The sequence below is a fragment of the Haemaphysalis longicornis genome, unplaced genomic scaffold, assembly GCF_048455015.1.
Source record: "Haemaphysalis longicornis isolate Haplotype H1 unplaced genomic scaffold, Haemaphysalis longicornis Haplotype H1 scaffold_9, whole genome shotgun sequence".
Taxonomy (NCBI): domain Eukaryota; kingdom Metazoa; phylum Arthropoda; class Arachnida; order Ixodida; family Ixodidae; genus Haemaphysalis; species Haemaphysalis longicornis.
The window spans coordinates 141,929,932-141,957,930 of record NW_027526460.1 but is presented as its reverse complement, the minus strand read 5'-3'; the positions used below and the strand labels follow the sequence as shown (position 1 = coordinate 141,957,930).

Genomic DNA, 27,999 nt, shown 5'->3' with positions numbered 1-27,999 from the left:
ACAATATCGTGCTTGCATCGTGGAGTCGGTTTTTGAAGCACACGCTACTAGGATAGGATGGACAGCCAAGGGCGTCGATGGTATCAAGCGACCATTGCGATGAAAGCTAGAGGTGGGCGATTGGTAGATTACCCTACCGATTAATCGATTAATGGATTAATCACGACAATTTTTTGCCAGTTAATTGGTTAAACTCACGTGAGCGCATTAAACCAAAATCAAGCTCCCTAAAAGCTCTTCGTAAGATTATCGCACGCTGTCAGCTTACATCATAACAGCCCGCTCGTATAATACCATAATTAAAGGGACATTGAAGTGAATTTGTCAAGCTCCCGTTTTCGCTTGCACTGCGTAGACTGGCTCAAATTAGCACACTTTTCATCGTTTATCCGGTTGACAAATCGGTAATTATTTTACACAGCGCGAAAGAAGAAAAAAATTCCCCCGCATTTCCCCGAAGGGGAGTATGAGGAAGTGCGAAGCACGGGGTGATGCTATGGGGGAGTTTGTTGAAGTTTGGTGGCATTTTGCCCGTTAGTTACATTAACACCCCCTCGTGATCACGTTCGGCTTAACACGCCTCGTTTGTCCCTCTGCGGAAATCTTGGTGAATTAACGTGTATGTTCGAGAGGAGGAGCGCACCGCACCGCAGCGCACCGCAGCTGCGAAGCGCCGACCGGAGTGAAGGGAGAGGAGGCGCAGTCACGTGACAGAATGCAGAACTAGCGGGTTTGTAGTATCACGTGTACACCACGCAGTTATCAAGCCGCTATACGCCGCTGAGTCGCCAACGCACGCCGCTGACGACGTAGTTTGAATGCGTTAAAGATATAAGGCGCGTTACTAACACTGATATCAGCGTCGCGTCCGTGGCTTAGTCGGTAGAGCGTCGCGCTGCGGCCGCAAAGTCCGCAGATCGAAACCTGGCGCCGGATGCTGTTTTTTTTTATATAGTGTAGTGGCCTGGCTGGCGCGCCGAGAGAGGGTGTTGCGAGCTGGAGAGTAGTAAAGGGGCTTTAGGAGAGTAGGCGAGGGGGGAGAGGAGGCGCTATGCGAGCGCGACGATTCAGGCTCGCTTAAGAAGTGCATTCGCACTTATTCCTGGCCAATCTCCCACGTGGGTATGTGCCATGTCAGCGGCAGGCAGCGCGCGCCCATCTCCCCCCGTTGCTAAGGAAGACGAAAAGCGCGCGCACCCGCAGCTGTTGCTATGCGGACGGCGGAGGGCTCGGGGTCGCTTATAAAGTGCACTTAAAACTACTATGCGTGGTTTGCGGCGGCCGAAGCAACTAACGCTGTGACGTTGGGAGGAGGGAGCACCGGGATTGGACGATGCTCAAGGTTAGCAATTAAACAAGTTTCGGTTTCGGTTTCGGTTCTGTAAAACACAACCGATGGCGTTGTTGGATGGGCATTCTCAATAACTCAGTAATCATCGTACCGCGCTTCTGCCATGTTGTCGGCTGTAAAATGCGCAAGATAAGCCTCCCAGGACGGCTTGGAATCGTAGCATTCACTAGCCGAGGCCTACGCAGTGCATGGACGCCCTCCGCGTCCCCGCAGACGCTCAAATGCCATGCGCTTTTCCCCCATATTTGTAGCTTGCCTCACTCATGCCTGTATCGTAAAAAGCGTGTTCGCACCAAGCCAAGGGTCTGTGATTCTGGCCTGTGCCCACTGCCCGCAATCAGTCGGTGCTTATAGCAACAGCACGCCAACGAGAACTCGCTAGCGCGCCAGTGCCAGCCTGCGCGCGTTCTGTGAACTAGTTCGTTGAGCAATGAACGTTGCGGCCCAAAAAAAGGTGAACTCAGTATAGAAAACATCGGCGGAAAAACAAAGCACGTACCCGCGGGGATTCGAACTCGCGACTTGCGAACACTTCCGATGGTATACCTAGCGCTCCAGCACACTCGGCCAGGCGGGCTCTGGTGACCTTGGTAATATAAGGTATATAGTGTATAACCAGTGTACACTTTTATTTAGTTTCGGTATTTCAAGCAGCTTAGGTGACTATTTGTTGTTTTGCGCTGGTGTAGTAAGCATCCCCCAAGTTTCCACAATATATCAGTAGCAATTGCATTTCTTAGACGGAAAAGCGTTCGCAGATGCGTAGTCATGCTGCAGACCGCTGTGCTTGTTCGCCCAGCGCAAAAAAGTGCTTCCCGCACCCTAGTTTTACGCTATACGGTAAAAATATCAGTTGGTTTTATTTCCTTAGTACCTATATTGACTTCGCTGACTCGTCTCCCGCCTTCAAGAGGCCTTATATTTTCCTACTGGCGTACCAGTCAGCGAAGCGTCGCATGTGCGCTTGTGGAGCGCTTGTGTGAAGCGACCTTGACTTGGAGCTAGATACAGTGTACAAACTAACCAAGTAAAGAAAGGCACATTCTTCCATTCACAAACGTGTCCTGGCTTCGTTTCAACTGAGCGAACGAATTGCAACGACCCGTCAGCGGCCGGCGGACGAAACGCTAGGCCGACAGACTCTGTCTGAAAGCCGGGGAGCCGTGCAGTAGCGCAGCCAATTGCGAGCTGAGCTCCTCCCGACGTCACACGAACACGCCACAGAAAATGGGCGAGCGTAAAGAGAGGAGGACAGCATTTTCGAATTAATTTTTCTACTAAATAAAATCGCGTAAACGCGCCCAGAGTGGTCGAAACATGGCCTGGGGACTCCGGACTACAATTTGCGCTAGTAATCCCGCAATGTTTACATATCACTTCAGTGTCCCTTTAAAACCGCGCGTTTGAAGTGGCAACGACGAGAGTCTCCGGGTTCACTTCTTTGGGAAATAGAGACATTAAGCACGCGTTGTAGCCATATCTACTGCGAAGGGATCTGTTTAGCATGCCTCCTCAACAACCACACACATAGACGATGATTTTGACTCTTCAGTGTGGAAGACCCCATAGCAAAGGAAAAAAAAAGGCTTCGAACTCGAAATGTAGTTTTTGCCACCAACCGATTAACCGATCAATTAATTTATTAATGCCTGTGTATTAATACGATTATTTCCTTTTAATCGATGCCCAGCCCTAAAAATCCCGGGCCATCCTGGGGAGGAGCGAAGCATGCAGTGTATAAATGTATTCTTGGTACCTTGAAGTTTTTGCCCACTGAGCAGAAACCATTGGGGGGTAGCGGTATACAGGTTTGCTTGAAGCGCGAAGCGTTCTAGCGCGAGGCGTTTGAAAACGAGTGTCCCAGTGTGTTCTTTTATAGTACGCGTTACGTTCTAGCGCGAGGCGTAAACGAGTGTCCTGGTGTTTTAGTACCGTGACTACGTCGACGATTACATGAGACGACGACATGAGACACCGACAGCTCCAGCCCCGAAGGGGCTTCGTCCCTAAAAGCTCATGCTAGCGCCGATTAGCCTAGCCACAGCCTGCACATATCGAAATTTTACACGAATCGCCAGATCAGCTGTTCGTCGCTAGGCTTAGCTAAACGCACTAAATGCCTTGCGCTAAGTTGCGCTTGACGCTCACATTAATAATCGTGATCGGATATGCGGAGACTACGCTTCGCTGCCTACGGCGCGTTTCGACGTGCGACACCACCGCGCCCTCCCGTTTGAATTTGGCGCCGCGGCTGCCTGGAAGCAGACGACGGGCGTCTGTTGCCATAGCAACGGGGCACACGCGCAGAGAGGAGTGGGGGTGAGATCAAGTGCGAAAAACTGCTCCCGGATAAGGTGGCTGGAAGGTAGCCATACTAGCCACACCTTAGTATGGCTAGTGTGGCTACAGTGTACAAAACTTGGGGACAACTTTCTGTGGCAATGCAGCAAAGGCTACGGAGCCGGACCACGCCTTTTTGCTGCGCACCTAGAAATAGTTCAACAAAAATAATTGGCTGGCGGTAACCTCGGCAATTCAAGAATATTTAGTTCATATGGTTTAGACGCACTAATAATCCGGCTAAATGTTTAGGCAGAATATATAAAACAGAGAGCATTTCTTTTAAATTTTTGGATATTTTTGGTTACAGCTCTCGCCGCTAGCGTCGCAAAGGTTCCCTCCCGAAAAAAAAACAACTAAAATAAACGGCGTTCTTGTCGACTACTTTCGGCAGCTCGCCACTTCATTCTCCGCATAGAATTTGTAGAGCTTCGCTGTCTAAACAAACGAAGCGATTGGTTTCTAAAGTGTACGCCCATGTGAGACTGATGCAACTGGGACTCTCCGTCGTTTTCGCAATCCGTTCGGTCAGCCAGTTTCCCGGCATAAGCGAGCGTGTGCGTATGCATGCATGTGTGCATGCTGCTCTCTATGTGAGTACGCTGCACATGCTAGTGGTGCTGCCCAGTTTTGAGGTCCAGAAGAGTTTAAAGATCAGCGCATTCCGTCAAAACTGCAGTGCTTACAAAATTCACTTCTTTTCTGAACGATACAGAGTCCACGGTCGGTCTGCGTTCTCCAGTTCACGGCCGCTCGGGCGGCCGTGTCCAGTCAAAGCGTTGGCCTGTGTTTACAAACAAATGAAGCGTGTGGAAGGAGACGCCAATATGCCTGCATGCTCGGTGATCGTGGTTCAACGCCCTCGACTACGGATCTTATGCGAAGAAACGAACTGTATCAAATGCGTATCGGTCACACCGAAACTGAAACCGAAACCAGTTTATTGGGAACTATGCGCAGTAACACACAGCAGTTAGCTTCCCCCTCCCCCTCCCTCCGTATCCACAGAAAGTTGTATGGCGGCACCCATGCAGATATGGGGCGCTTTCGCAGAATAACGTTGACGCTAGTGCCAGATTCCACTCTAGGTAAGTTAATGAGAAACTCTGCAGAGTTTCTCACTAACTTACCTAGAGTGGAATCTTAAGAAGCTATGTAAAAAAAAACAAATGAATGCAAATGTGGGACAGACGAAGCAGTGAGCTAAGCGCGCATAGACTTGACAGGGGAATTCCAGCAGGGCCAAATGATATCTAACTCGGCAGACGGCCTGATTCTAGAATGAATGAATATAACGCACGGCAAAGCACCCCGTGGCAGAAGGCCAGTTTTTTCGCCCCGAATGACAAAATCAGTGTAGTAGACAGTGGAAGGTTTCTGCATGTTCGTCTTGTAGAGAAGAACCGTTGGCAGGAGAAGAAAAAATGGTCAATCGTTTCTGGTTCATTGCAGAATGCGCACAGCGGCGACGGGGCCAGAGGAGAGCGGTGAAAGTAATAATTTAAATCTGGCACGCGACAGTGAAAAGCTAGCGATCGAGGGTGACTTCGCAAGTTCGCGACTGGCTTATGCTGCACTTCCATGAGTACCGGAGGTGCTCCAGCACCGAGTCTAGGTAAACAGAATCAGGCATACTTCGCAGTAAAGCGAGCCGAAGTTATGAGGGTAATGGGCCGCAGAACATCCACATGTCTCGCATTTTAGAACGTTCGCCAGGCGCTTTAAAATCTCGCGCTCCGAAGATAGCTGGCGGCCTCGGAAGTTTGTACTCGCACGTGCTCGCACGTGGATTTTCGTACAGTGGCGTGTTCTACGTCACGAGACACTGCACGAATTGAAGCGCAGCGTTGTCATCACTGCCAGTATACATCATTTAAAATTTTATATATGCAGCGCCTTGTATGCACAAATGGGAACTTTCCAACCACTGGTGAGTGGCCGATCCCCTCGTTGGATACGTGGTCTTCCAGGAGCATCATCATCATCATCATCATCATCACCACTACCACCATCATCATCGTATAGTGTTCCAACTGCTGGCTGGTGTTATCAGCGAAAGACAGCGTGCGTCATAATGGCAACTAAGAAGGCGTCCTCGAACCACCACCTCTGGGACCCTATTCAGATCCTGCACGAGGTTCCTTCTCCGCAATGCCTGCAGAGGACCCGACGGTAACCCAGGCAAAAATTTGAAGTGGGACCACTTTAAAGTGGGATATCGAACAGGGACCACTTGGCAAGTGGGACCACTTGGGCAAGTGGTCCCACTTGCCAAGTGGTCCCTGTTCGATATCCCACTTGGCAAGCGGTCCCACTTGCCAAGTGGTCCCTGTTCGATATCCCACTTTAAAGTGGTCCCACTTGGTAAGTGGGACCACTTTGGAAGTGGGACCACTTGGGAAGTGGGACCACTTGATAGTGGCACGCTGGAGGCCTTCGGTGCGAAGAAAATCACAGTTTTGCTTACACGTTTGCACGATTTATTTTAGGCACCCAATCAGAAATTACAACTGGTACTTCTTGCCTTCTCGCAGGTCCTGAATTTTCTGTTACACAAGATCAAAGCAATCTAAAGGGTTAGTTGGTCTCGCATGATTAGGAGGACTGCACTAAGAACAGGACAAACAGAAAGAAATGGCACACCAGACATTGCAGTTCGTCCCGCTGTTAATGCATTTCCTTCTAATCATCGTAAAAATTGTATCATAATGTCTCATGAATGCTCTGGTTCTTGCTGCTCAGTGGGTCGCTGTTCCTAAAAAAAAAAGAAAAAGGAAAGCATAATTAGGCACATGTTTGCATGCAAAAAAATGCTGCTGCTTACCAATGCTTGTAGCCACTCTTTCAGGGCTAAGCTGCTTTTTAGTTTTTTAAAAGGTAACAAGTTTAAAGCAAGTGCATTTAATGCCTCACAGGTGTAAATAGTACACCAATCTGTCTGTACACAGATGAAAATATTCCCATTTCTAGCTTGATTATAGAACCAGAAAGTTCATTTGTCTAGAAGTATCTCAACTAGAATTTTTTTTAGCTGAAGTAGTAGCTGCATCCTAGATAGAACAATTTGCAACACAAGCTGGATTGCTGGAATTTTTAGCTGAACATCTAGCTACAAAACTGGTCTTTTCTTGCGGGACAAAGATGATTACAAGCAGGAATTATTTAATTTCGTACTGACAAATTCTACTTTCCAGTGTTATTTTCACCTAGACATTGTTTGCCTAGCTAAAATCACCACAATATCTCGCTGGAATTCCATCCTTCCTAGGATGCAATGGATGTTGGCCTATCGCATCTATTGGGTCACGTTACAATTAATCAGCGAGCTTCCAAGACGACGTGATCACTTGGTCACTCAAAAACCGCAGAAATATGAATGCTCGTTGATCAGTTTTATAAAACAGAACAAAAGTATTCCACGGGGCTATCGAATTTCTCGCGCACTCCTTACCTTCAAAGTTTCAGTCCCAGAAGTTGCATAACCATCAAATTATTAATAATTAGCAGCAATACAAATGCAACAAACAACACAAAGCCCAGTAGGCGTTGTGAAATCTACCCCCCCCCCCCCCCCCGTGACTATGTTAATTCCCTGCGAGGCCGCATGAGCGCATTTTACCTTCAATTTCCACGTTTGTGAACTCTATGCCTCTGTGAGCTCTAAGACAGGCGTCGCGGTATGTGTGCCGTATTCGTGAAGCTCGCCAACAAAGTCGGGCGTCGTTAAATTGCCATACTCGCTCGCCAGCGCACGGTGCGAACTCTTTCTCCTGCCCTCGCATATTAATTTATCGCCCTTCCACTCAGTAAATTCCCATCTATTTAACTACACCTCCTGTGTCCTGATCTCTTGACTACTTTTCTTCCCGCACCACTCCGCCAGCACCCGGTCGACGCGCACGCTGTCGGGGCGCGTTGGCGAGCGAGTACTTGGGTGCCGAGTTTCACGAGGACGGCACGCATATACGACGCCCGCCTTCGGGCCGCGAGGCGGAAGATCACGACGGCGGCAGCCAGTCTCGCGAGCACAATACCTGCGAGGCGCACTGCACGGAATTCAGTCTCGGGTAGGGGGGGAGACTTCACAAAGTCTACGAGGCGCCAGCAAACACCGGCTCCCGCACGCACGTGCTTCACTTGAACCACGAAACGTGGCTTACACTAATAAAAGCGCAGCTCGTTGACCTCATTTTTAAAATCTACAATGTTAAAAAGCGTCGGACAGCATCCGGCACCAGACGTCACAGTTTCATTGGGAAAAGAAAGGTACCTACCTCTTAGTACGACCAGTCAAACCCGCACACTTGTCACTTCGCCTTGTGCGGAGATATGAGCTTGGAACATATGCCGGCGCAGAAGTTCTTGCGTTTCCCACAGGTGACGCACTTGTTATAAACACGATGCGCGACATCGCAAAGAAACAAAACACAGCGGTTGCACGCTAATATAACTGAATAGGCGACCGCGCTCACCAGTCTCATTCACAACATACGCCATTTTGTGACGTTTTTGCATGTGTACGAAACTGCCGCCGGGGTTCATGAATCGCGTTAAAAAGGCTAATAAGAAGTTTTATATGGTATATGCCTTGCAATAAAATTATAACACAAATTTTTGACGTCGTTTAACCATGTTTAGCCCTCATTTTAAGCTTTACAGCTGCAACTTTATCACATAATCTAAATACGACACCAACCCTAACAACTGCCGCACAAAACACTCCCGCTCATTTTGCAAAATAAATTGGGAGCAGCCGCTCGCGATAGCACTAGCCGGCACTAGCTATTCAATCATTTATACCTCAAGTAGGTGTGCAAACACAGTCCTCAACTACTGCCGATTACATGGGCTGAGACGAGCGGCGCTATCGCGAGATGTGTCGATGGTTGCAACTCTCTTCTCGGTTCATTTTGATCAATGTACTACACCTGCGCTACGGCAGCAATGTTACGGCCGCCTGAAAAAATTTGTTTCTACCATGCTAGATAGCGAGTAAGATGTCTTTGAGTGGAGTGTGTGGCATGAGATTTAAAAAAAAACAACTAAATATACGGATTTTTTTCTGTGAATATTTTCGAAAGCTATTTCCACAGTATGGAATAAAACAATCTGAAATTGTTATCCGATCGACATTCACATTGGCTACTTCGGGATAAGAGAGTAGTGGGGGAAAAGCTACTTCGGGATAAGGGGGTAGTGGAGGGAACGGGGTTATGACCAAAACCAGTGTTGTAGAAGTAGTAGAAGTGCTGCACTTAATCACTATTTCACCTCAAGTGGGACCTCAGGTTCGGGCACCACTTCGAAGCAAGTGGTATCTGTTCGCGGACCACTTGCAGCAAGTGGGACCAGTTCAGCTCCCACTTTGAACAAAGTGGTACCTGTTGGGGGACCACTTGCAAGTGGCACCACTTGCAAGCGGTCCCACTTGCCTCAAAGTGGCACCATTTCAGGTCCCACTTGGTGGCAAGTGGGACCACTTCAGATCCCTCTTGAAGGCAAGTGGGACCACTTTGGATGAAGTGGGATCACTTCGAAAACCACTTCAAATTTTTGTCTGGGAAGGGGCGACCCCAAAGATTATGAATGCTGAGCACGGAAACTTTGGGTCTACACACGGCCTACACACGGCCGTATCAGTCACAAGTGCTGCGGGGAGGGGTGTGCATGATATAGGCGGCCATTGCTAATCGAAAATCTGTGGGTGACTTGATATCCCCCTGTGGTGATCAATCACTCACTCACCAGTGGGTAACAAGTGGGTAACGTGACCTGCAGGTGGTTCACCGAACCATCTGCAGGTAGCCTCACAGAAGGTAGCCTGGCCCCGCAAATGTCTACTGACACCGGTAACGTGGCCTGCGAGCGGTTCACGTGACACAAGACTGGGGAGGCAGCTCGGGAGGGAGAGGGATGCGAATGGGGGGGGGGAGGGCAAGAGGGATAGATGAGGAGGAGAAGAACGCGGGAAACGGTGGCTGTTTGGTGCGTTGTGGGGGAAGCGCTTCGAAGAGGGGTACAGCAAGGAGCGCGAGAAAATGGGACAGCGAAACAGAGACAGGGTAGGTGATGGGCGGGGGTGGAATGGACGCGTCTGTGCTAAGTGGCAGGAGCTAATGCGAGTTGCCGTGTTGGTCGATAAATAGCCAAATTTGGCTACTTGGTTTTGTGGTAGGGGGCAAAAATTGTTGATTGGCTATTTGGATGTGCTATTGGGAGAGACGTTTAATGCATGCTCGAGCCTGATGACTGCGAAGGGTTTTCGTGACGCCTTGCAAAAGTCTCCCCCTAGCAAGGAGAAGAAGACCATCATTCGTGAGCGGTGTAGTTAATTTAAGATCGCATGTGCGAAAAGCAAAGGTACGTCTTCACTCTCGCGCCGGCCACGCGCTCAGAAACGCCGCCGCTTTTTGAAGACCACACTACTGGGAGCGCGCGCGCGCGCGCGCAAAAGCGGCGGCGGCGGCGGCCGAGAGCCGGTGGAGCAGGGGAGGAACGGGTCTGTGCGCTCCGCGCCGGCGAGCTTCCCTTGGAGAGCACTGACCTCGCAGCACACGTGAACCAGGCGCTGATTGGCTCGTTGAGTTGGGCGCAAAGCGCCTTCCCGCAAAAATGGGTCGCAGACCCATTCTTGCGCGGCAGAGAAATGTTGCCGCGAAAGGGCGTTTTGCGGCCTGCGCGCGCGCGGCGCCGCGCACCTTAGGCGACTTTTACCTTTCTCTTTGGATGCACTGTTCAAGGCTTTCGGGATGTTCATTCCGGCATCAAATATTCCTGCAATGGAGTCGGAATACTTCTTGCTGCAATGCACACTTGACCTCCGTGACGACTCCGTCACCATTTTTTGAAAGATTGTCCTTGGTGCCAAACCAGCTCTGGTATCCGAGTGTTTCCGCTGCGGCCCCACTAGCTATTTCACTGCTCACGCTCCCAACTCGAAACGCTTTGGTTGAACGAGCTTTTAGTAGTAACTCTAATGCAAACTGACTTGCGGAACCCGATATTCCTAGATACGTTGGAGAGCATCCTGCATGCAACGTTTGGAGTATAAGCTCCGTTCGATTCAGACGCGATTCCATGCAGCGCCTGCACCGGTGCACGGTGCACTGCACCGAAGCGCTCGATTCGCCGCTGCAGGAATGGTGCCGTGCACCGTGTCCTTCGACTGCTCACGGTGCAGCCACGGTGCCACCGCGATGCAGAGAACTGCTGCACCTGTTAGGAGGAGGTGCAGCAATGTGGTGCCACAAGCGCACTGTAGTTGGGGCATTGCGAGTTGGCAGGCGGCTACTGGCAGTTGCGGTGACCGCGTGAAAATGTACGTGTAGCTCGAAGATACACGGGACAAACTTCGAGTCGTTGATGATGCGTAGGCGCAACCCAGATGGCCGTAAACATCCAGTTGTAGAGGACAACAGGTGACGATGATTAGCAGACGACTATGCCATAGAGAAAGAATCCTCTACGACTATGCCTGCACCTCGCTTGATTGTAAACACGCAGGGGCGCTGCTGACGGTGCAGCTGTGGTGCACGGCACCGCAGAACCACGCTTCTGCACTGCATCGGCACCACAGAAATTTCTCTGCACCGTTGCCGTGCATCGCTTCTGTATCGAATGGACTTATAGTGAACTAGAATACTTGGTAGTTTGGAGTAACGAGAAACGGCAAGTGTTGTAAGTAGAGTGTACTAGAAGGATTCTAGTACACCCTAGTTGTGAGACTTCACACCATCCGAGATTTTTTTGGAGTGGTTCAACCTCACAGAAATGCACTCTAGTGCAGCAGTTTGTGCTCCAAACCAGTGATGTTTTGTTGCAGAACTTGCACTCATTCTGTAAATATACCGAACAATAGCGGCATACATCTGAGTAAATAAACGCTCGAAATGAATTTTACGAATTTTTATGGTTTGGCTGTTTGGACTACTTCTGTTGGTCGACAATGGGCTCATTTGGCGGGTTGCTCTGCAAAAACATGGCATCCCTGGAACTTATCGCTAATCGATGTCATTTGCAAGAAATCTAGCAATGGGAAGAAAGAGTTACGATGCACTGCCATGATCATATTTGCGCGTACAGCTACTACTCTCACAAGTGCGTTCTGAAAACGACATAGTGCGCCGTTTCCTGACCATTCGGTCACTTTGGTGCTGCAGCATCCTTAGTGCCTATCCGCTGCTTGGCAGCTTCGAAGCCGTGAGCACGGCCGCTTTGAGCACGACCGCTTTATCAAGTTTAAATATTCGCTTAATGTAGCATTACATTTGTAGCGTTACAATTTGTAACGAGAGAGAGAAGAAATTTAATGGAAGTAACAAGCCTACCTGATGCCAACGACAATGCTCCATAGTTCCATCTCTTTGTTGGAAGGCGTTTCACCTGGGAGGTGCGTAAGCCGATGGTGGCGCCAGTGTCCAGTGCTTGCAACAATGCTAGCAGTGTGTGTTTCCGACTTCCAGGGTTCACCCATTCTAAGCCGTATATCTGTTGTGTTGGTCATGGCTGCGTTAACACGCTTCCAATCGTAGCACTGGGTGTTAGTTTTCCTCTTAATGCATTTCCCACCTGCAATGAGAAGGTCCTGTTATACTGGAACATGTAATGGTACGTTTTGGATGATGTTGGTTTATGTGCGAGAACAAGGCACTTGCCCCAAAGTGTAAGCGGGCGGCGGTCCTTGGATGCACACTTCGTGCGGCCATGCATTGCTTCTCGAAAATGTGGTAGTCTGGCATAATGGTAGACCTCATGCATAGCAATTTAGCCAAACAGCCTCCCGATATCATGTCTCGAGCTTCTCATTTTGAACCTTAGTCAGCTCAAAGCGCATAGCCCGAGTTTTGCCCGAGAGACCGGGACCGTTCGACGAAGGTCCATGTAATTTTGGAAATGTTTAAACGTTCCGTGATGGTAGGTGCCATCAGCAGGTGGGAAACAGTCACTTGAGCCTTCTGATGCCCCTGCACACTGAAATACGGAAATCTTAATCCAGATAATCTGTTACCCACTGGTCCATGCCTTTCACGTAGAGGGAAACCTAGGAGTATTCCATTGCGCATGCTCCTAGCAGAATCTACTGCGTCTTCTCATTGGACAGTTTCATTTCGGTTATATCAAGGTCCACATCCAGAATATTAGTGCCGTCAGGAGGGATTTCACAGCTAACTCAGTGTAGCCGTGGTCGTCTGCCTGTGTCCATTACGTGAGCGCCTTGTATAAACACCTTTGGACGACTTTGTTCCTTTCTTCACCGTTAGCAACCTCACCGCTCTTGAGATGTTGCCTGGTTAGCCATGCGAGCGCAGTTAGGACCTTTCGACGCAGCAATAAGATTGCGACCTATCTTTTATCAATCCGTATTACTAATCGCAGTTGGCACCGATTGCGGCACGGCATCGCCGTTACCGAAGAGGTGCCTCAGTGGCACAGGCCACGTGATTTCATGCACAGAACGAAAACTTTCTGAATCATTCCTGGCAGTGGTGTAGCTAGAAATATTTTTCGGAGGAGTTATATCTTGCCAGATAAAGTACAGACAGACAGCCTGTGCTCTAACACTGTCTTTGTCATTTTTCTGCTTTACTAAGTACACAACCTTCATATTTTCATTTGTACATTTTAATATATCGGGATGCGTGTAAACAGGGACGGTGCAAGAAAGGCTGAAAAAACGGGGGACGGGGAAATGCATCTCTGAACATTTCTGGCGGTGTTCTGACGCCCCCACCCTGGCTACACCACTGATTTCTGGCTATCAGTAAGCACACCGACTCAAAATTGAGCAAGGTTTTATTTCCTCTCGTGTCTCAAGTGAAAAAAAAAAAAATAATCGACAAACTGATAGAATTTAAAGTTTAATAATCGACAAACTGATAGATTCAAAGCGTTTATGCGGCTATGTTCTCCGATGAAATTTTCAAAGCAATTTACCTGTTTACATTTTACGCCTTCTGGGTCCTTGTATAAAGTAGTGCACATTTCTTAAAGGGAGAGACAACCGATTTTGTCGAGTAAATTTTCTTATCCCAAATGAAAGGGCATCACATAAGACACCTTAGCCCGAAACGGTTTTTCTGATAGCGCCCTAGAACTTTTGAAATCGGAATATTTAGGTCTACCAGCCATACGTGTGTGTCCCGCCAAAATGAAAGGCTGGCCACCATTACAGTGAGCAGTGCAGCAACGACTTTTAACTGCCTGTGAGATGAAAAAATCTCCAGTACAACCCCGTTGATACGTTCTCGGTTCATACGATTTCCCAGTTGCTACGCCCACAATTGTGAACACTGAAAACTCCCTGTAGTACGTTTCTTAGCAGATAATATGTTTTCCCGGACTGTACGTTCCTCCCTTGGGTTGTTTTTATTATCAACGAGGTTCTACTGTATTTAAAAACGTGTCGCCGCCTAAAACAACAATGTGCAACCTTTCCTATTTCTTCATGCGGTTTTTGAATTGAGTTTAAATCGACGGAGTTGTTTGGACACGTATAACGTAGTGTCATGCCTAGACACTACGTGTTGCCACCTTCCAGACTTTAGAAATTTTAGTGCAAATATAAAATTATTCCCGCCTAGCTGTTGATATGGAAATTCCTTGCGGTTTCCCCCGTATATCAACCGCTGTCTTTCATATGAGCTAGATGACATGCACACCACAAAGCTCTGTTGTTTGTCCCTTTAAAGGGGTCCTGAAAGGCCTTTTGAGCACACAAAATAGACAAGTGTAGGCGTTAAGTTGGGTTGTCAACGTTTACGTGCAGCAGAACGCTCACATTTTCGTTGCAAAGTTTGTACTGGTCCCTTTCCCACCCTTTTTTGAGTGTTTTGGGACACTCCTATTTAAACGCATGTACGTCATAGATTCTTCCACGTTTCTCACGAGGCAGAGATCCTGATATTAGAAGGCTTTTTTTTTTCGTACTTCCGGCGAATAGAAGCGTCGTCTGCTCAGCTTCAAAGGGTTGCGGCGGCACCTTTAAATTTGGTTAATTAGCGCTTCCTGCAGCACACGGACACGCTGTCGTGTTCGTATATATATTAACTTAGTATTACCAGGCTCCTCCTTACAAAACATGCATTGCACCTTTCTTAATACGGCTGGACCCTGCTGGTTGCTCTTTGGCTTCCCAGGAGTCATCGCGACTGATACAGCGATCCGAATCGGCGCGTTTCGTGCACGGCTTCTCTGCCGGTTTAAAAGGCCTTTTTAACATGCCAACGGCGGGAATTGCCATAACTCCGTAAGACAAGGCCCCCCCCGGTGGAGCCACATGTGAGACGGCGCTTCGGATAAACAGTGCGTTGTTTGCTGAGTGAAAGAGAACACGACACATACGATTCTCGCCGTGCGGTTGATAAAGCATTCCTAACCTGTGCACTTGTGATTACGTGTTCTCCATCGCTTTAAACTGTCTTTTTGAGGTGTCACCGATAGCAGCCACCCAAACGTAGTCAGCGGAGCACAAAACCGGAAACGGTCGGAGACATCACCCCTAAGGTACTTCTATAGTACCATGGAGGAAAGAAAAGGTTCTTTCCTCCATGTCTAGTACACTGTACCTGAGGAGAGAAGCATGATTGGAAGGAACGCTCGCGCACCGCCAACAGTGAAGAGAATGGCGAACAGAGGAGGCAGTGCACCGTGGGACAATGTGCGGTTTTTGATTTACGATTTCTCAACTTACTCGACGATTTAACAAAATTCTCGAAGGAGGTGATTGCTGGCACATTGCTGTATTTGTTTATACATGCATACACCTGTGTACTGGAAGAGGGTATTTCAGGACCCCTTAAAGTGTTTTCATTTCTCTTTGATCATATAGGGACCTCAAAGACATCTATGAGCAGCCCCCACCTGGTGTGTTCGTTGCAGCAGAAGAGCAAAACATAACCAAGGTAAGATCATTCTGGAAATCAGGCTAGAGATGCTACCACTCTGTGACTGCCGATAGAGCGGAATAATGTCAAAACACTGTTCGTGAGAAGCCATCAACCTTGAATTACACTCAAGTTGTGAGTACTGCCTAAATTTTTCAGAAGGATACAACATTGGGCCACCTATTCGAGTGTTTTGATGCGCTTCTAAACGAAAAAAAAAAAACACTATACCGCCTCGCCAAGCCGTTCCGACACAGGTATGAGAAGCAGTCACTTGCAGCACACTGGTAGGTCGGGCAACTTCTACTATTGCAGCCAGAACTCTTGTCGTGGCTAGCCCTGGGTTTTAAAGGGTCCATGAAGAGAAAATACAACTTTGTTTAACTTTAAAGAGTTAAGCTTCAGTACCTCACTCAGCTCCATTCCGGCCACGAAAGAGGTTTTTTTAACCAATAAAAACGCAAGAAATACTTAAGAACTTTCAAATTTCGCGCCACAGTGACGTGTTATCGGTGCGAGTGACGTCATATGGGCCAGCACTAAAAACATAATTTTCAGTGGGTTAGGTGCACGTTAGCATTCGAGTGATTCGATCAAACGGAACTAGCGGCCCCACTACAATCGCCCAGTCATGTGTCCTGGCGATTGATTAGTTCGGCCGCCGTCAATCGTCCAAACAAGATTCTGTGACGTCATGGAAAAGTTGCTGGAAACTGGCTAGCGAGTCGCCACAGCTCCACATGTTTTCTTTAATATCTCCGTTATTTTTTGGAAGTTTGCGATGAAATCGGTATCATTTTTATCGGGTCAAAGCAGTCTTTCTAATAAACCAAACTTGTATTTTGTCTTCATGGCTCCTTCAAGCTGTCCATCAGTCTTTTTTGCAGGTCTTAAAGGGACACAGACAACCGATTTTTGTTGAGCATATTTCATTATAACACCAAATGAAAGGGCATCACATCAAACACGTTAATCCGAAACGGTTTTGCTGGTAGCGCCTGAAATCGGAATTTTAAGATCTATCAGCCATACGTGTCCTACCAAAAGGAATGCTGGCAACCATGACGGCAAGCCGTGCAGCTACACCTAGAGCCACTAAATGAGGCTATGCATGGCTACACCCTCTTAACTGCACGTGGAAATAAAAGAGGTATTTCAAAACTTTACTCTGGCTAAAACAACAATAATAATGTGCAGTCTTTCCTATTCCTTCATGCGGTGTTTGAATCACGCCTTAAAATCGACGGAGTTGTTTTAGGGTTGCCACCTTTCCCCGAGAAAAAAACCGGCCCTTCGGTGAGGGGGGGGGGAGGGGCGTGGTATATAGAATATTCAATTTGTGTTTAAAAAAGACGCCATGTATTTGACATGCGGCGCCATTCATTGTCGCGTTTTCAAAGAGAGAAATCAACATTAATTTGTACTGAAAGTGAGTGAGAGCTTGGTTATTGCTCTGTATGTGCTTTACTGAAAAGTAACCGCAATTTCTGATCGCGGCGGCAGCATTTCGTCGTTTTGTTCCTATCTTAAGTCTCCCTTCATCTCAGGCAGCGCGCTCGCCCGCGTATTTTCTCTGCTCGCGCATCTTTGCGCAGCTTGTCGACACATATTTATCGTCTTAGTTGTTGAATTGATGCTTATAAAACACCAAAACGGACATAATCACAGCACGAGGGCCAAAAAAACCGGCCAATGACGGCCGGTTTTAAGTATGGGCCAGCAACCGGCCCGCTGTTTAAAAAACCGGTCGGGCCTGTCCGAAACCGGGCAGGTGGCAACCCTAAGTTGTTTGGACATGTAACGTAGTGTTACGCAGTGTTACGCTCAGACACTGTTGCCACCTTTCGTGTCGCCACCTCAGACATCAGAATTTTTAGTGCAAAATCAAAATTATTTCTGCCTGTTTATTTAGAAATTCCTTGCAGTTGCCCCAGTGTATAAAACACTGGCTTTCATGGGGGATAGACAACATGCACTCCACAAAAATCGGTTGTCTGTCCCTTTAACAAGGTCTGTTGCCGGTTGCTCAGGCAACAATGCCATGACGGAATACCCCACGAGGCTACCTGAACACCATCATCTCTCAAATGTTGCGCGTCCCCAGGTATTCAGGGGATCTCAGCAGACTCCACGCGCCTTCATCAACTCTGTAAGGGACATCTGCTGCCGCAGGCGGTAAATTTTCGACCACTGAAAGTGCACGCACACGTGCGCTCACATGATACCCATATCATGGTGGCCAAATCAATTGTCGTCAATTCGGTCAATCGTTTTGTAGTCATTAACAAAACAGGACATGAGTAATAACCTTACAAGCTTTTTTTTTTCTTTGAAATTCAGTATTGCTGGCTTCTTTAGTCAACTCTGTGGGTAAAGAAGCTTTAACGAGTGGGAAAAGGGCTGATCCGAGTGACCAACTCAGTTTCCGCTTCGACGTTTCAAATTCCACGGAGTGGCCAGCAACGTAAGGTGCTTAGTGCACGCTCACAAATGAATTGGGGCACTGTTGTGCATTCACAGCTGTTATTCTGTTTCGCATCCGCCATGTTTACCTCTCGAAGAATTTTCTTTTTCAAAGGAGTGTGGGAAAGCGCCGGGTTTCTGACCTGTAAGTTATCACAGGCACTATGCGCTGGTTCTATACCATTCTTCTGAATGGCAGAGGTAGCATAAAGGATCACTACAATAGAATCGTCGCCCAATGCCCCAAAGTCCTGACAAAGTACATGTCGGTTTCTTTCTCGTGCTTCAAATCGGCACTGACAATTTGTTTTAAGGCACTTCAGCCTATTCAAGCATTTGAGTATCTTTCTGCATATCTGAAACATTAACCTTAATTTTTCCGGATTCGTCTCTAACCATACGGCAGATTTATGAATGCAGTTGCTGCAACTTCATTTCCCTGTGCTTTCTGGACTTGCTGCGCGAGACGATGCCATCAGCAGATCCTAGTCAACCCTGTAGATTGGTTTCCCGAGAAGGCTTTGCCCTAAGGCCAGCATGCCCGTGCGTCCTCTGCAGATCCACGCCCTGGTGGTGGGCCCCTTCGACACCCCGTACGAGGGTGGCTTCTTCCATTTCCTGATCAAGTGCCCCCCGGACTACCCGATCTCCCCTCCGAGGGTGCGCTTCATGACGACGGACGGAGGCCGCGTGCGCTTCAACCCGAACCTCTATGCGTGCGGCAAAGTCTGCCTCAGCATTCTGGGGTGAGCGAATTTCCCCACGTCTGTTTCGTTGCAGTATACAAAGAAGAAACGAAAAAAAAAAAAAAAGGGGCGTGAGTAAAAACTGCAGAATTCTTAACAACAGACCTTTTTAAGCTTCAGCTTAGTTCATCGGCGTTTGCAAAAAAAGAAAAAAAAAGGAAAACTAACGGAAAAACTCCCCTGAAGCGAGGTGCCCGGCATGACCTTCGCAGAGCGGCTTTAGCAAAAAATCGCGGGCCATCTCCACTAACGTGAAACCTGGGGAGGGATCATGCAGTGTATAAGTGTATTCAAAGTTTGTAAGTCTCTCTTCCGGCACGGCATGCGCTGATTGGGTGCCAGAGGAGCGCTGGTGGGAGGAGTAGTCGTGCTCTTGCAGAGGCGGTGGTGCCCTCTCTTATGTTGGACAGATTTATGCAATCAAATGACAGACTAATTGTAAGTTGTCTTCGTGTCACACGCCGCAGCATGCTCTACAGCACGCTCTACAGGAGAAAACCTGGCATTCGAAACCAATTTCCAGAAGGAATTCGAGACGGACTTTCGATTGATTGATTCATTCATTGCTCGATTGACTGCAGTGTTCAACGTGTCGACGCTAAACAGGCGATGAGGCGCGCCGTAGTGGAGGGCTCCGGATTAATTTTGACCACCTGGGAATCTCTAACGTGCTCCGAAATCCCGAACACACGGGCGTTTCCACTTTTCACCGCCATCAGAAAAGCGGCTGCCGAGGTCTGGAATCGAACCTGCGTCGAGACAGAATTTCGCGACAGTGGGCATGAAATGTTTCTCGTCGTCTCGGTGGGCTTGACACGTGCACTTGGCTAGGATTCAAAGATAGTCTGAATCTGAAAACATAATCTTTACCAGGAACACATGATGGGGGGGGGTGTTCCAATGTTCACAGCCTTATCCTCCATAATGCGGTTTTGATGCTCAGCGCAACATGTAAAAAATACTGCCTATTATTCAATTTGGTGAGGAATACTGTAGGGCATTTACATGTAACTGTGTAACAGTTCTCACACTGCCCAGCTGGAAAGGAAGAAATAAGTCGCAAAACGCAGTTTCTGGCCAGTTTACAAAGAAATTGAGTTGCGACTAAAGGCTTTAAAAGGAATTCTCCGTAGAGTGAAGGAATTACTCGAAGTTTTATTTACTTCTTATAGTTATTTCACAAAATTATCGTCTGCTGTCGATACATTGGCTTCTACAAGAGCAAAATGAACGGCCCATGTTTGACTGCCAGGTTAAAACTCTAGTCCTTCCCAGATTTATTGAATAAATGCAAAGCCATAATCAGTACCATTTCCAAGGGATGAGAAAATAATTATACGCATGTTTCTGAGGTAGTTTTTACAGCTTCGCTTTTCATGCACATTTGGTTCTAAATTTATTATCAATGCCGACTCAAGGTAATTTTTTTCTGAATTTTGTAGAACCTGGCCCGGACCATCCTGGAGTGCCGCCCAGTGCATAGGAAGTTTGCTGGTGTCCATCCAGTCGTTGATGAACGATACACCTTTCGCCAACGAGCCAGGCTTCGAAAAGGTTTGCCAATCCTCAATGGTCTGGTTTTCGTTTTTATATTTGTAACAAACACATTGAGAAAAAAAAAACAGTATAAGGAAAGGCAGAAAAGCTCATATAATGCCGTCACACCATTACAAAAAGCTAGGAGTAACTGACAATGGCAAGTATGTTCGCGTGTAATGTTTTAATCACCTGAACCCGCTATGCCGTGGGAAGCGGCGGCTTCGTTTAAGTAGCGTTACCTACGGAATACCGATTCACGTTTTCTTTCACGCATCCCTTTATTGGTGTTGAAATATTGAAATATTACAACTCGAAGCTTTAGAAGCTTTAGAAGTTTAGAAGCTTTAGACGAATCACTGAAACTGTTTTGCTTCAAATGAGTTTTTCTTATTGCGTGCACAATAGATAACACATGTCGGCAAAACTTTCGCGTGGTACTGCAACAGAGCAGGTGACAAAAGAGCACAGAGAGGAAATAAAAAGGTGAGAGCGCGCAGACAGAGCAGCTTTCTGGAGGGAAAAGTCAAAGCCCATCTCCTGTGGCTTTTTCCTGCCACTTCGAACTCACTGAACCCCTCAGGTGCTCCCAGCTCGGGCAGTGTCTGCCAGCGCGCGCTACGCCACGGATGAGCGGCTGTACTAGTCGTCTCTACTGTTCAGACTGCATTTCTCGGGGCAACGTCCGGTCTGGGTGGGGGCGCTGGGGTTTGAGCATGGGATTGCGGGTCTCGTTGCTGTTTGTCACCTTTGATGCATACCGTGAAATGGAGTGTGTAGCTAATGCAGGGTTGAGTAGACATCAAAGGATGGTGGAATGTGTTCGACGGTGAGGTTATGTGGAAACTTCTGAACAATGAAAGCAGCGAGATGCTCACGTGTGTCTAACGATCTACATTTTTTTTTTAACTTCTAGCGAGGAGACTCATCTGCATCAAGACGTTACAATGCCATCATCCAGCACGAAACTATCAGAGTGGCCGTGTGCAGTGTGGTGGAATCGTGCTTCCTGGAAACGTGCCCGCTACCGTCGGCGTTAAGGTTGGTGTCAGGCGTAGGCGCGTTGTGCAAGAACTTTCTCAGCGCCTTCATACTGATAATTTCCATCCATGCAGGGAGGTCATCTTTGAACGCTTCCTCGAGCACTACGACACCTACGAAAACATTGCCAGGTCTGAGCGGGATAAGAAACACTCCAGCATATGGGTTAGTACGTTGCGTTTCCTCTCCCTCTGCCTACTGTTCCAGTGAAATTTATCATTTTTAAGCGAAGTTTTAGTGTTCCCACTTCTGTAACGCAAAAACACCGAAGTGAAAGAAAAAAAAAACGCTTTCCGTGACCCGAAACAAAGCTGGGTCCTTTGCGTTATCGAGCCGGAATCTATCCGATTGCTCCATTTCGGCATGATTGGAACGGTTTGAAAACTTAGACGACAACCAAAGAACCTGCCACAAGAAAGCTTCTCGTTCAACCATTGTCGTTGTTTGACGTAAGGGGACATGATTTTTAGTTCTCAACTGTATTTCGTGCGACGCCGTTGACTTTATACAAGTAGCATGTGGCCATGTTTATTTGAAGCAACATCATAAAAGAGAAATTATTTCATAATCACAGCAACTTGTTGCGGCAGTTCTAGCAAGTGGGCAGCCGTTAGTTTCAGGTTGGCCGCCTACCCGATGATAGATAAGCGCTATACACGTGCACATCTTGCTCACTCCTAGGCCTGTTGTAGCTTTCTGGGTGCCAATCGCCACGGAATGGTTGCCTTTGATGCAGCACCATGTTGCGTCATTTCGATCTTCCAGGTGCATGCGCACGCAGTATAGGTGACCAGTAAAAAGCGCAAAGGCTCATGGGTACATTGTCTGCTCCCGCAGAACCCCGCCACTTTGGGTTCGAGAGCTCTCCTGGCCTCCCATACGCCTGCGGCTTTCACGCGCGTGTGTGAGTGTTGTTTATCTGTTTCCACCGACAAAAAACAATGCTCATGCATCGTGAACTTAATGAATAACAACGATTAATTCTACTAGGGGCTTTGTTGAAAGGTAAGCACTCTGTGACAAATAAACAACACGCACGCACGCGCGTGAAAGCCGCTGGTGTACGGAGGGAAGGAGAAATCTCAAACTGGAAGTGGCAGGAGCAGACGACGTACCCATGAGCCTTTGCACTTTTTAAAGGTCACCTATCCGAGACTCCAGTTACGCGACACCTGTCTTGTGTTCCCCAAGCAAGGCCGTCCGGCGTGACAGCAACGACAGCGTGGCACGACATCATAAAAAAATGTCTGTGTTTAATTTTATGACGGCTGACAACTTGAAGACTGCCTATCAAGAATAGGTGCATAATCTTTTCGCAAAATGGTATCAGCAAGCAAAACGGTGTGATGCTGCGGAAATTGCCGCATGGTGTCCAGAAATCTGGGACATTCAGCGAGGTTGGCGTACTGCCCGCTTTCCTACCGCAGTTTTCTGTCGCAGATGAATCGGAGCGCTGAATTGAAGTGTACGGGCATGCTCCTACTTCTTTTGTTAAGTTTTTTTTTATGGAATGGGAAACTTAAAAGTAGGGGTGTGCGAATATCACTTTTTAAATTTCGAAGCGAATTCGAATAATAAAAACAAAGTTCGAATCGAATCGAATATTTTTCGAATATTTTTCGAATACGAATACTTATTGTTTTTTGTAAAATTAATGTTTTCACCATCTAGAGACACAAAAACTGCAACTTTATTGCACAACAAATCACACAAAGTAAAATTAGGAATTACACAATACCATTGCACTCAACAGGTTAAGGTCTGCACTCACTTAAATGTTAACATGGAGAAAGGTTAACTGCTCGACATGTTCGGGGAGCAGTGACAACCTCCTTCTCGTCACCACTTTACCAGATACCGAAAACAGCCGCTCACTTGAGACACTAGTAGCTGGCGTGCCCGAGCCCGTGCACATTGCCGCGCGCTGATACAGCAAAATCTTGATGATACTAATCTCGCGGGACTGCGAAAAATACTCGTATCATCCGAAATTCGTATGAACCAACACAGACCAAAAAATTTAGCGCTGAAAAAAGTTTTCGTTTATTTCTTTTCCTACTTTCGCATGAAGAAATTCGTGATTTTTTCTGTTGTTTTTTTTAACCCCCGTGTCGCAAAGCAGTCCTTTCTGGAGCACGTAAAGCTTCGCGCTCGTCTCCTCACTCGCTGTGCCCAAGCTCGCTACACGCCGCAACAGCCAAGCGTGAACCGCATGGTGCGTTTTTGCACGCGATTCGCTCGCCTCGGCTCTGCGAGCGCTGTATTTTCACGCCCACATCGACGATTTCGCGCCCGCGGTAGCGCCTACCTCGGTCAGAAAATGACGCACGACGCGCGCGGCAGAATGGAGGAGCCTGACTACTTGCGATGAGATCGAAACAGCCGGCTTGGCTCCGCCGGAGATGGTTAGGCTTAGCACTCCGGCAAATATTTTATGGGCGCTTTCACTAGCGGCGCGGATGATGTTTTATAGTACCGTTTTCGCATGCATTATCAGCTCCTTTACCGCACAAGCAACTTCGTGTCTCCCTTGAGCCGCATTTTAAAGAGCGGTTAGAAGCGGTCGCTCGAGCACCCGCGCCACTTCGCGGCTGGAGCCGACGCCATGTTGACTCCGCCGGCCGCGCCGCGCGCAGCGTGGGGGTGGTTTTGCGGCGGTGTCAGCGCGTTGGGCGTGCGCAGAGCGTTTTCGCGAGCATAAAACAACAGCCCGGCCGTTTCTGGAGAAAGTGACAAACAGGGGAGCGAGAGCCGTCACTTGCTCGTTCGGCAGTCGGGTGCCTCGCCGGCTCGTTCGTATCTTCCGCCGGGCCGCGCAGGTCCGTTCGTAACAGCCGAAATTTTTCCCATTGGAAACGATGCAATTTCGCCGGGACTTTTCGGAAATTCGTATCATCCCGAAATTCGCACCCCCAGAATCGTATCATCGAGAGTCCACTGTAAATAAACACCGATACAGACACGCTCTGAATTTTTTTTTTTTTTTTTTAGTTTTGGGTGGTTCGAATATTTCGAACAATAAAAGTGTCGTTCGAATCGAATCGAATACCAAAAAATTCGAATCGAATATTCGAAGTTTCGAATATTCGCACACCCTTACTTAAAAGCCGTATTCGTAGGCAGCGCTTGCTTCAGCTCGATCCACCGCGACAGCGAAAGGTGGCGAGACATTTTGCTTAGCTTTCTGTTTCTGATACTTTTAGTCTTCACCTAATTGAAAATTAGTCGTCAGACATCCGAGTCAACAGTTTTATCTTCGTAAAAATAAACTGCATGTATACGTGTTACGTATTCTCTGCGTTATTTTCTACAATCGGAGTGGTCCTATTAGTCATGCGCATTGAGGCACTGTTTTTGTTTTTTGGTCCTGCAGGATGTATTCAGCCTCCAGAAGTGCAAGTTCGACTACAATGGGCTGCTGAAGAGGCTGCAAACGTTAAAGGAGCGCGTCGAGAACCGCAACGAAATTGCCACTGCTGACGAATTGACATCCACTGGCACAGCGCCAGGTCCTAGCTGTATCTAGTCAAAGAACAGAAAAGTCAGGTATTATTAATCTGTGTTTTGTCAACAGCTTTTGCACTTGCGTAACTGTGAGTGGCAAAGGAGCCGCGGGCCCGGCTGCATCCCGAATTCCGTTTCACATGTTTCATGCATGTCTTGCGACAGGACTCATGATAAGGTGCCTTATAATCAAACAATGAAGGATCTGAGACGGCATAAGCATGTTACACGCCACAAATCCATGAAAAGTCTCAGCATCGACTGCAGATGACCATGGAAGAAAGGCGTGTTTTCGTTGTGCGGCAGTGCAGAAAAAATTGATTGATTGATTGATTTTTTGTTTGATTGATTATCGGGTTTAATGCACCTAAACTGCACAGGTTATGAGCTGCACTGTAGGGGAAGGCTCTGGATTAATTTTGACCAGCTGGGGATCTTTAATGTGCGCCGAAATCATGAACACACGGGCGTTTTTGCTTTTCGCCGGTGCAGAAATAAGTAGACCAGTAGAAGATGTTCTTGCTCAGTGACACGTAATCTTAGCGGTGACCCGCAAAAGCGGAGGGAAGGATTTCAGGGTTTACAAATAGGCGCAGGAAAAGGTTGCAAACAAGCCTAACTCTGAGTATTCCGCTGTTTAAGAGACATCCGCATCAAACATTCTGCAGCACTTCACCGGGCAAAGGTATTGACGATGTTTGAAACGTGTGTCAAGCAGCTTTAAACAGGAGTATCTCGGTAACCTCAGATTTGCTGATGACGTTGCCTTGCTAAGTAACTCGGGGGACGAATTGCAAAGCATGCTTTCCGCACTGGGCGAACAGAGTAGAACCGTGGGCCTGAAAATTAATATGCAGAAAACTAAAGTAATGATCAATAACCTCGGGACAGCACAGCAGTTTGAGATAGGTGGCGAGGCAGTGGAAGTGGTAAGCGAATATATCTACTTAGGCCAAGTTGTGACCCCAGATCCCAACCATGAGGCAGAGATAATTAGAAGGATCAGAATGGGGTGGGGTGCATATGGCAGACATTCTCAGATAATGAATAGCAGCCTACCATTGTCGCTGAAGAAGAAAGTGTATGACAGCTGCATGTTACCGGTACTCACCTACGGGGCAGAAACTTGGAGGCTCACTAAGAGGGTTCAACTTAAATTGAGAACGACTCAGCAGGCAATGGAGCGGAAAATGATAGGTGTAACATTAAGGGACAAGAAGAGAGCGGAGTGGGTCAGGGAGCAAACTGGTGTTAAAGACATATTAGTAGAAATTAAGAAGAAGAAATGGACGTGGGCAGGGCATGTATTGCGAAGGCAAGATAACCGGTGGTCATTAAGGGTAACAGAGTGGATCCCTAGAGAAGGCAAGCGTTGCAGGGGGCGGCCGAAAGTTAGATGGGCAGATGAGATCAAGAAGTTTGCGGGGATAAATTGGTCACAGTTGGCACAGGACCGAGGTAATTGGAGAATAATGGGAGAGGCCTTTGCCCTGCAGTGGGCGTAGATAGGCTGGTGATGATGATGATGATGATGATCTCGGTAAAAGCAATGACTGCAATGCATTCTTGGGCTACCGACAAGAAAACGCGAACTAGGACACCAGCACAAACAATTGTGCTAAAATTCTTATTTTCACTCGTCCGCTACATGGCTCAACTATATCATCTGACCAGTACACAAATTCCTCATCTGTCAACACTTTGTTATACCAAACAGGGGAGCTTCACCTTGGACCATAGCATGCTTCTGTTGCTGTGTTTGCCGTTGTCGTCGAAACACGGCAGTATTGTTCCGCAGAACTTTGGTTAACGAGTGACGTTTTTTACTTATCGATTTCTATATCTTCATTTTAAACTTGGTACATTAACGCTATCTTCATGGTCATTTCAGCTCAGCAAGAGGCCCGCTTCTTCACTAGGCTATGTTGAAACAATTGCAAGATCTCAAGAGCGATCCAGAGATAAGGAGTGAAAGAATGGCGTCTACCAAAGAACAAATGTGTTACCGGTTTGAAAGCGTCCTTACATTGATTTCCCCCACTATGCCCTTGTGTTCCTCAGTTGTCGTGTTGCCACTCCTGAGTGGAATGAACTGTTTGCCTCTTCACTCTACGGCGTTATTTTCACTATTTGTACTGGGTGTATTAATAAACCGTTTCAAATGTGGTATAACAACTGCCCTGCCAGAAGTGTACAAAGTGGTGCATGGCACAGGTATGGAACACGGGAGCGATTAAGGCACAAAAACAGTACGCGTTTGTGCCATTTATTGTCATATGAACTGGCGTAGCGGTGCAGTTCTATTCAGCCAGCGTTATCATGGGTGTACAGTGGTTTGCCATTGCACAGATGTCCATAGGTCGGCGTACTCACTCGTGAGTACACTAATTTGTACTCATTGGTACTGAAACTCATGAATGAGTACGATGATGAGTGAGTACACACCCAGATTTAAGAAGTGAATACAATGATGAGTGAGTACAGACCTAAGTAGAGTACACAGTACTCACGAGTACTGTATTTGCGATTGCTTGCACTCATGAGTACGTGCAGTCGTGAGTATAGTAGTGCACACAAGTTTTGTTCACGAACTCGAATCTGGACTCATGTGAACGAGTTGCGTACGTTTAGCGGTGCCGCTGTGCTGCTTAACTCTCAAGGATGGTTTAATCAGACTACAAAAACTGTGCCTATCTCCTTCCCCGGTCCCTGTTTGGCGGTGCTAGCATTTTTCGGCGCTCGCTCGCTAAGGGGTCACGGTGAAAAGGGAAAAACAACGGGGTGAGCCAACGCGGCCCCACCTGCTCTGCTCCTACAGCACGTGTTCATTGCTGCCGTTCTTTTGGTTTACAAACACGTGGCCTGGATTCGCGTGGGTAGTCAAATGTTCGACGAAACTTTGTCTTGTCAGGGGTCATATTCGGAAGTATAAAATCGCAGTCACTGACCAAGTCAAAAGGAAAAGTTTGACGTTTCGGAGCCCATATGAGTTCCTTGTTCACAATGAAGCGAGTGAGAGGCCATATGTATATATATGCAAGATATGGCGCAGTGACTTCGAGTAGATTGCAGGCATGTTGCCATCAGTCCAGCTGACAGTATGGGGCGTGGTTTGGATGATCACTGACTCGAGGAA

At 47.7% G+C, this 27,999-nt stretch overlaps 1 protein-coding gene across 2 annotated transcripts; it reads left to right on the top strand.

Annotated features, from left to right (window-relative positions):
• Positions 1-4,689: 4,689 nt before the first annotated feature.
• Positions 4,690-27,047, top strand: LOC144151699 (ubiquitin-conjugating enzyme E2 Z-like). 2 transcript variants are annotated; one of them, XM_077682820.1, is made up of 9 exons: positions 4,690-4,779; positions 5,585-5,863; positions 15,519-15,591; positions 18,595-18,782; positions 20,225-20,336; positions 21,235-21,359; positions 21,434-21,524; positions 24,733-24,905; positions 26,755-27,040. In XM_077682820.1, exons 2-8 carry the CDS (start codon positions 5,601-5,603, stop codon positions 24,883-24,885), a joined length of 1,005 nt encoding a protein of 334 aa, XP_077538946.1. In that variant the 5' UTR covers positions 4,690-4,779; positions 5,585-5,600; the 3' UTR covers positions 24,886-24,905; positions 26,755-27,040. The 2 variants fall into 2 exon arrangements, with proteins under 2 accessions (XP_077538946.1, XP_077538947.1); XM_077682821.1 differs by having other exon boundaries at positions 4,704-4,779; positions 5,585-5,621; positions 26,755-27,047.
• Positions 27,048-27,999: the final 952 nt, after the last annotated feature.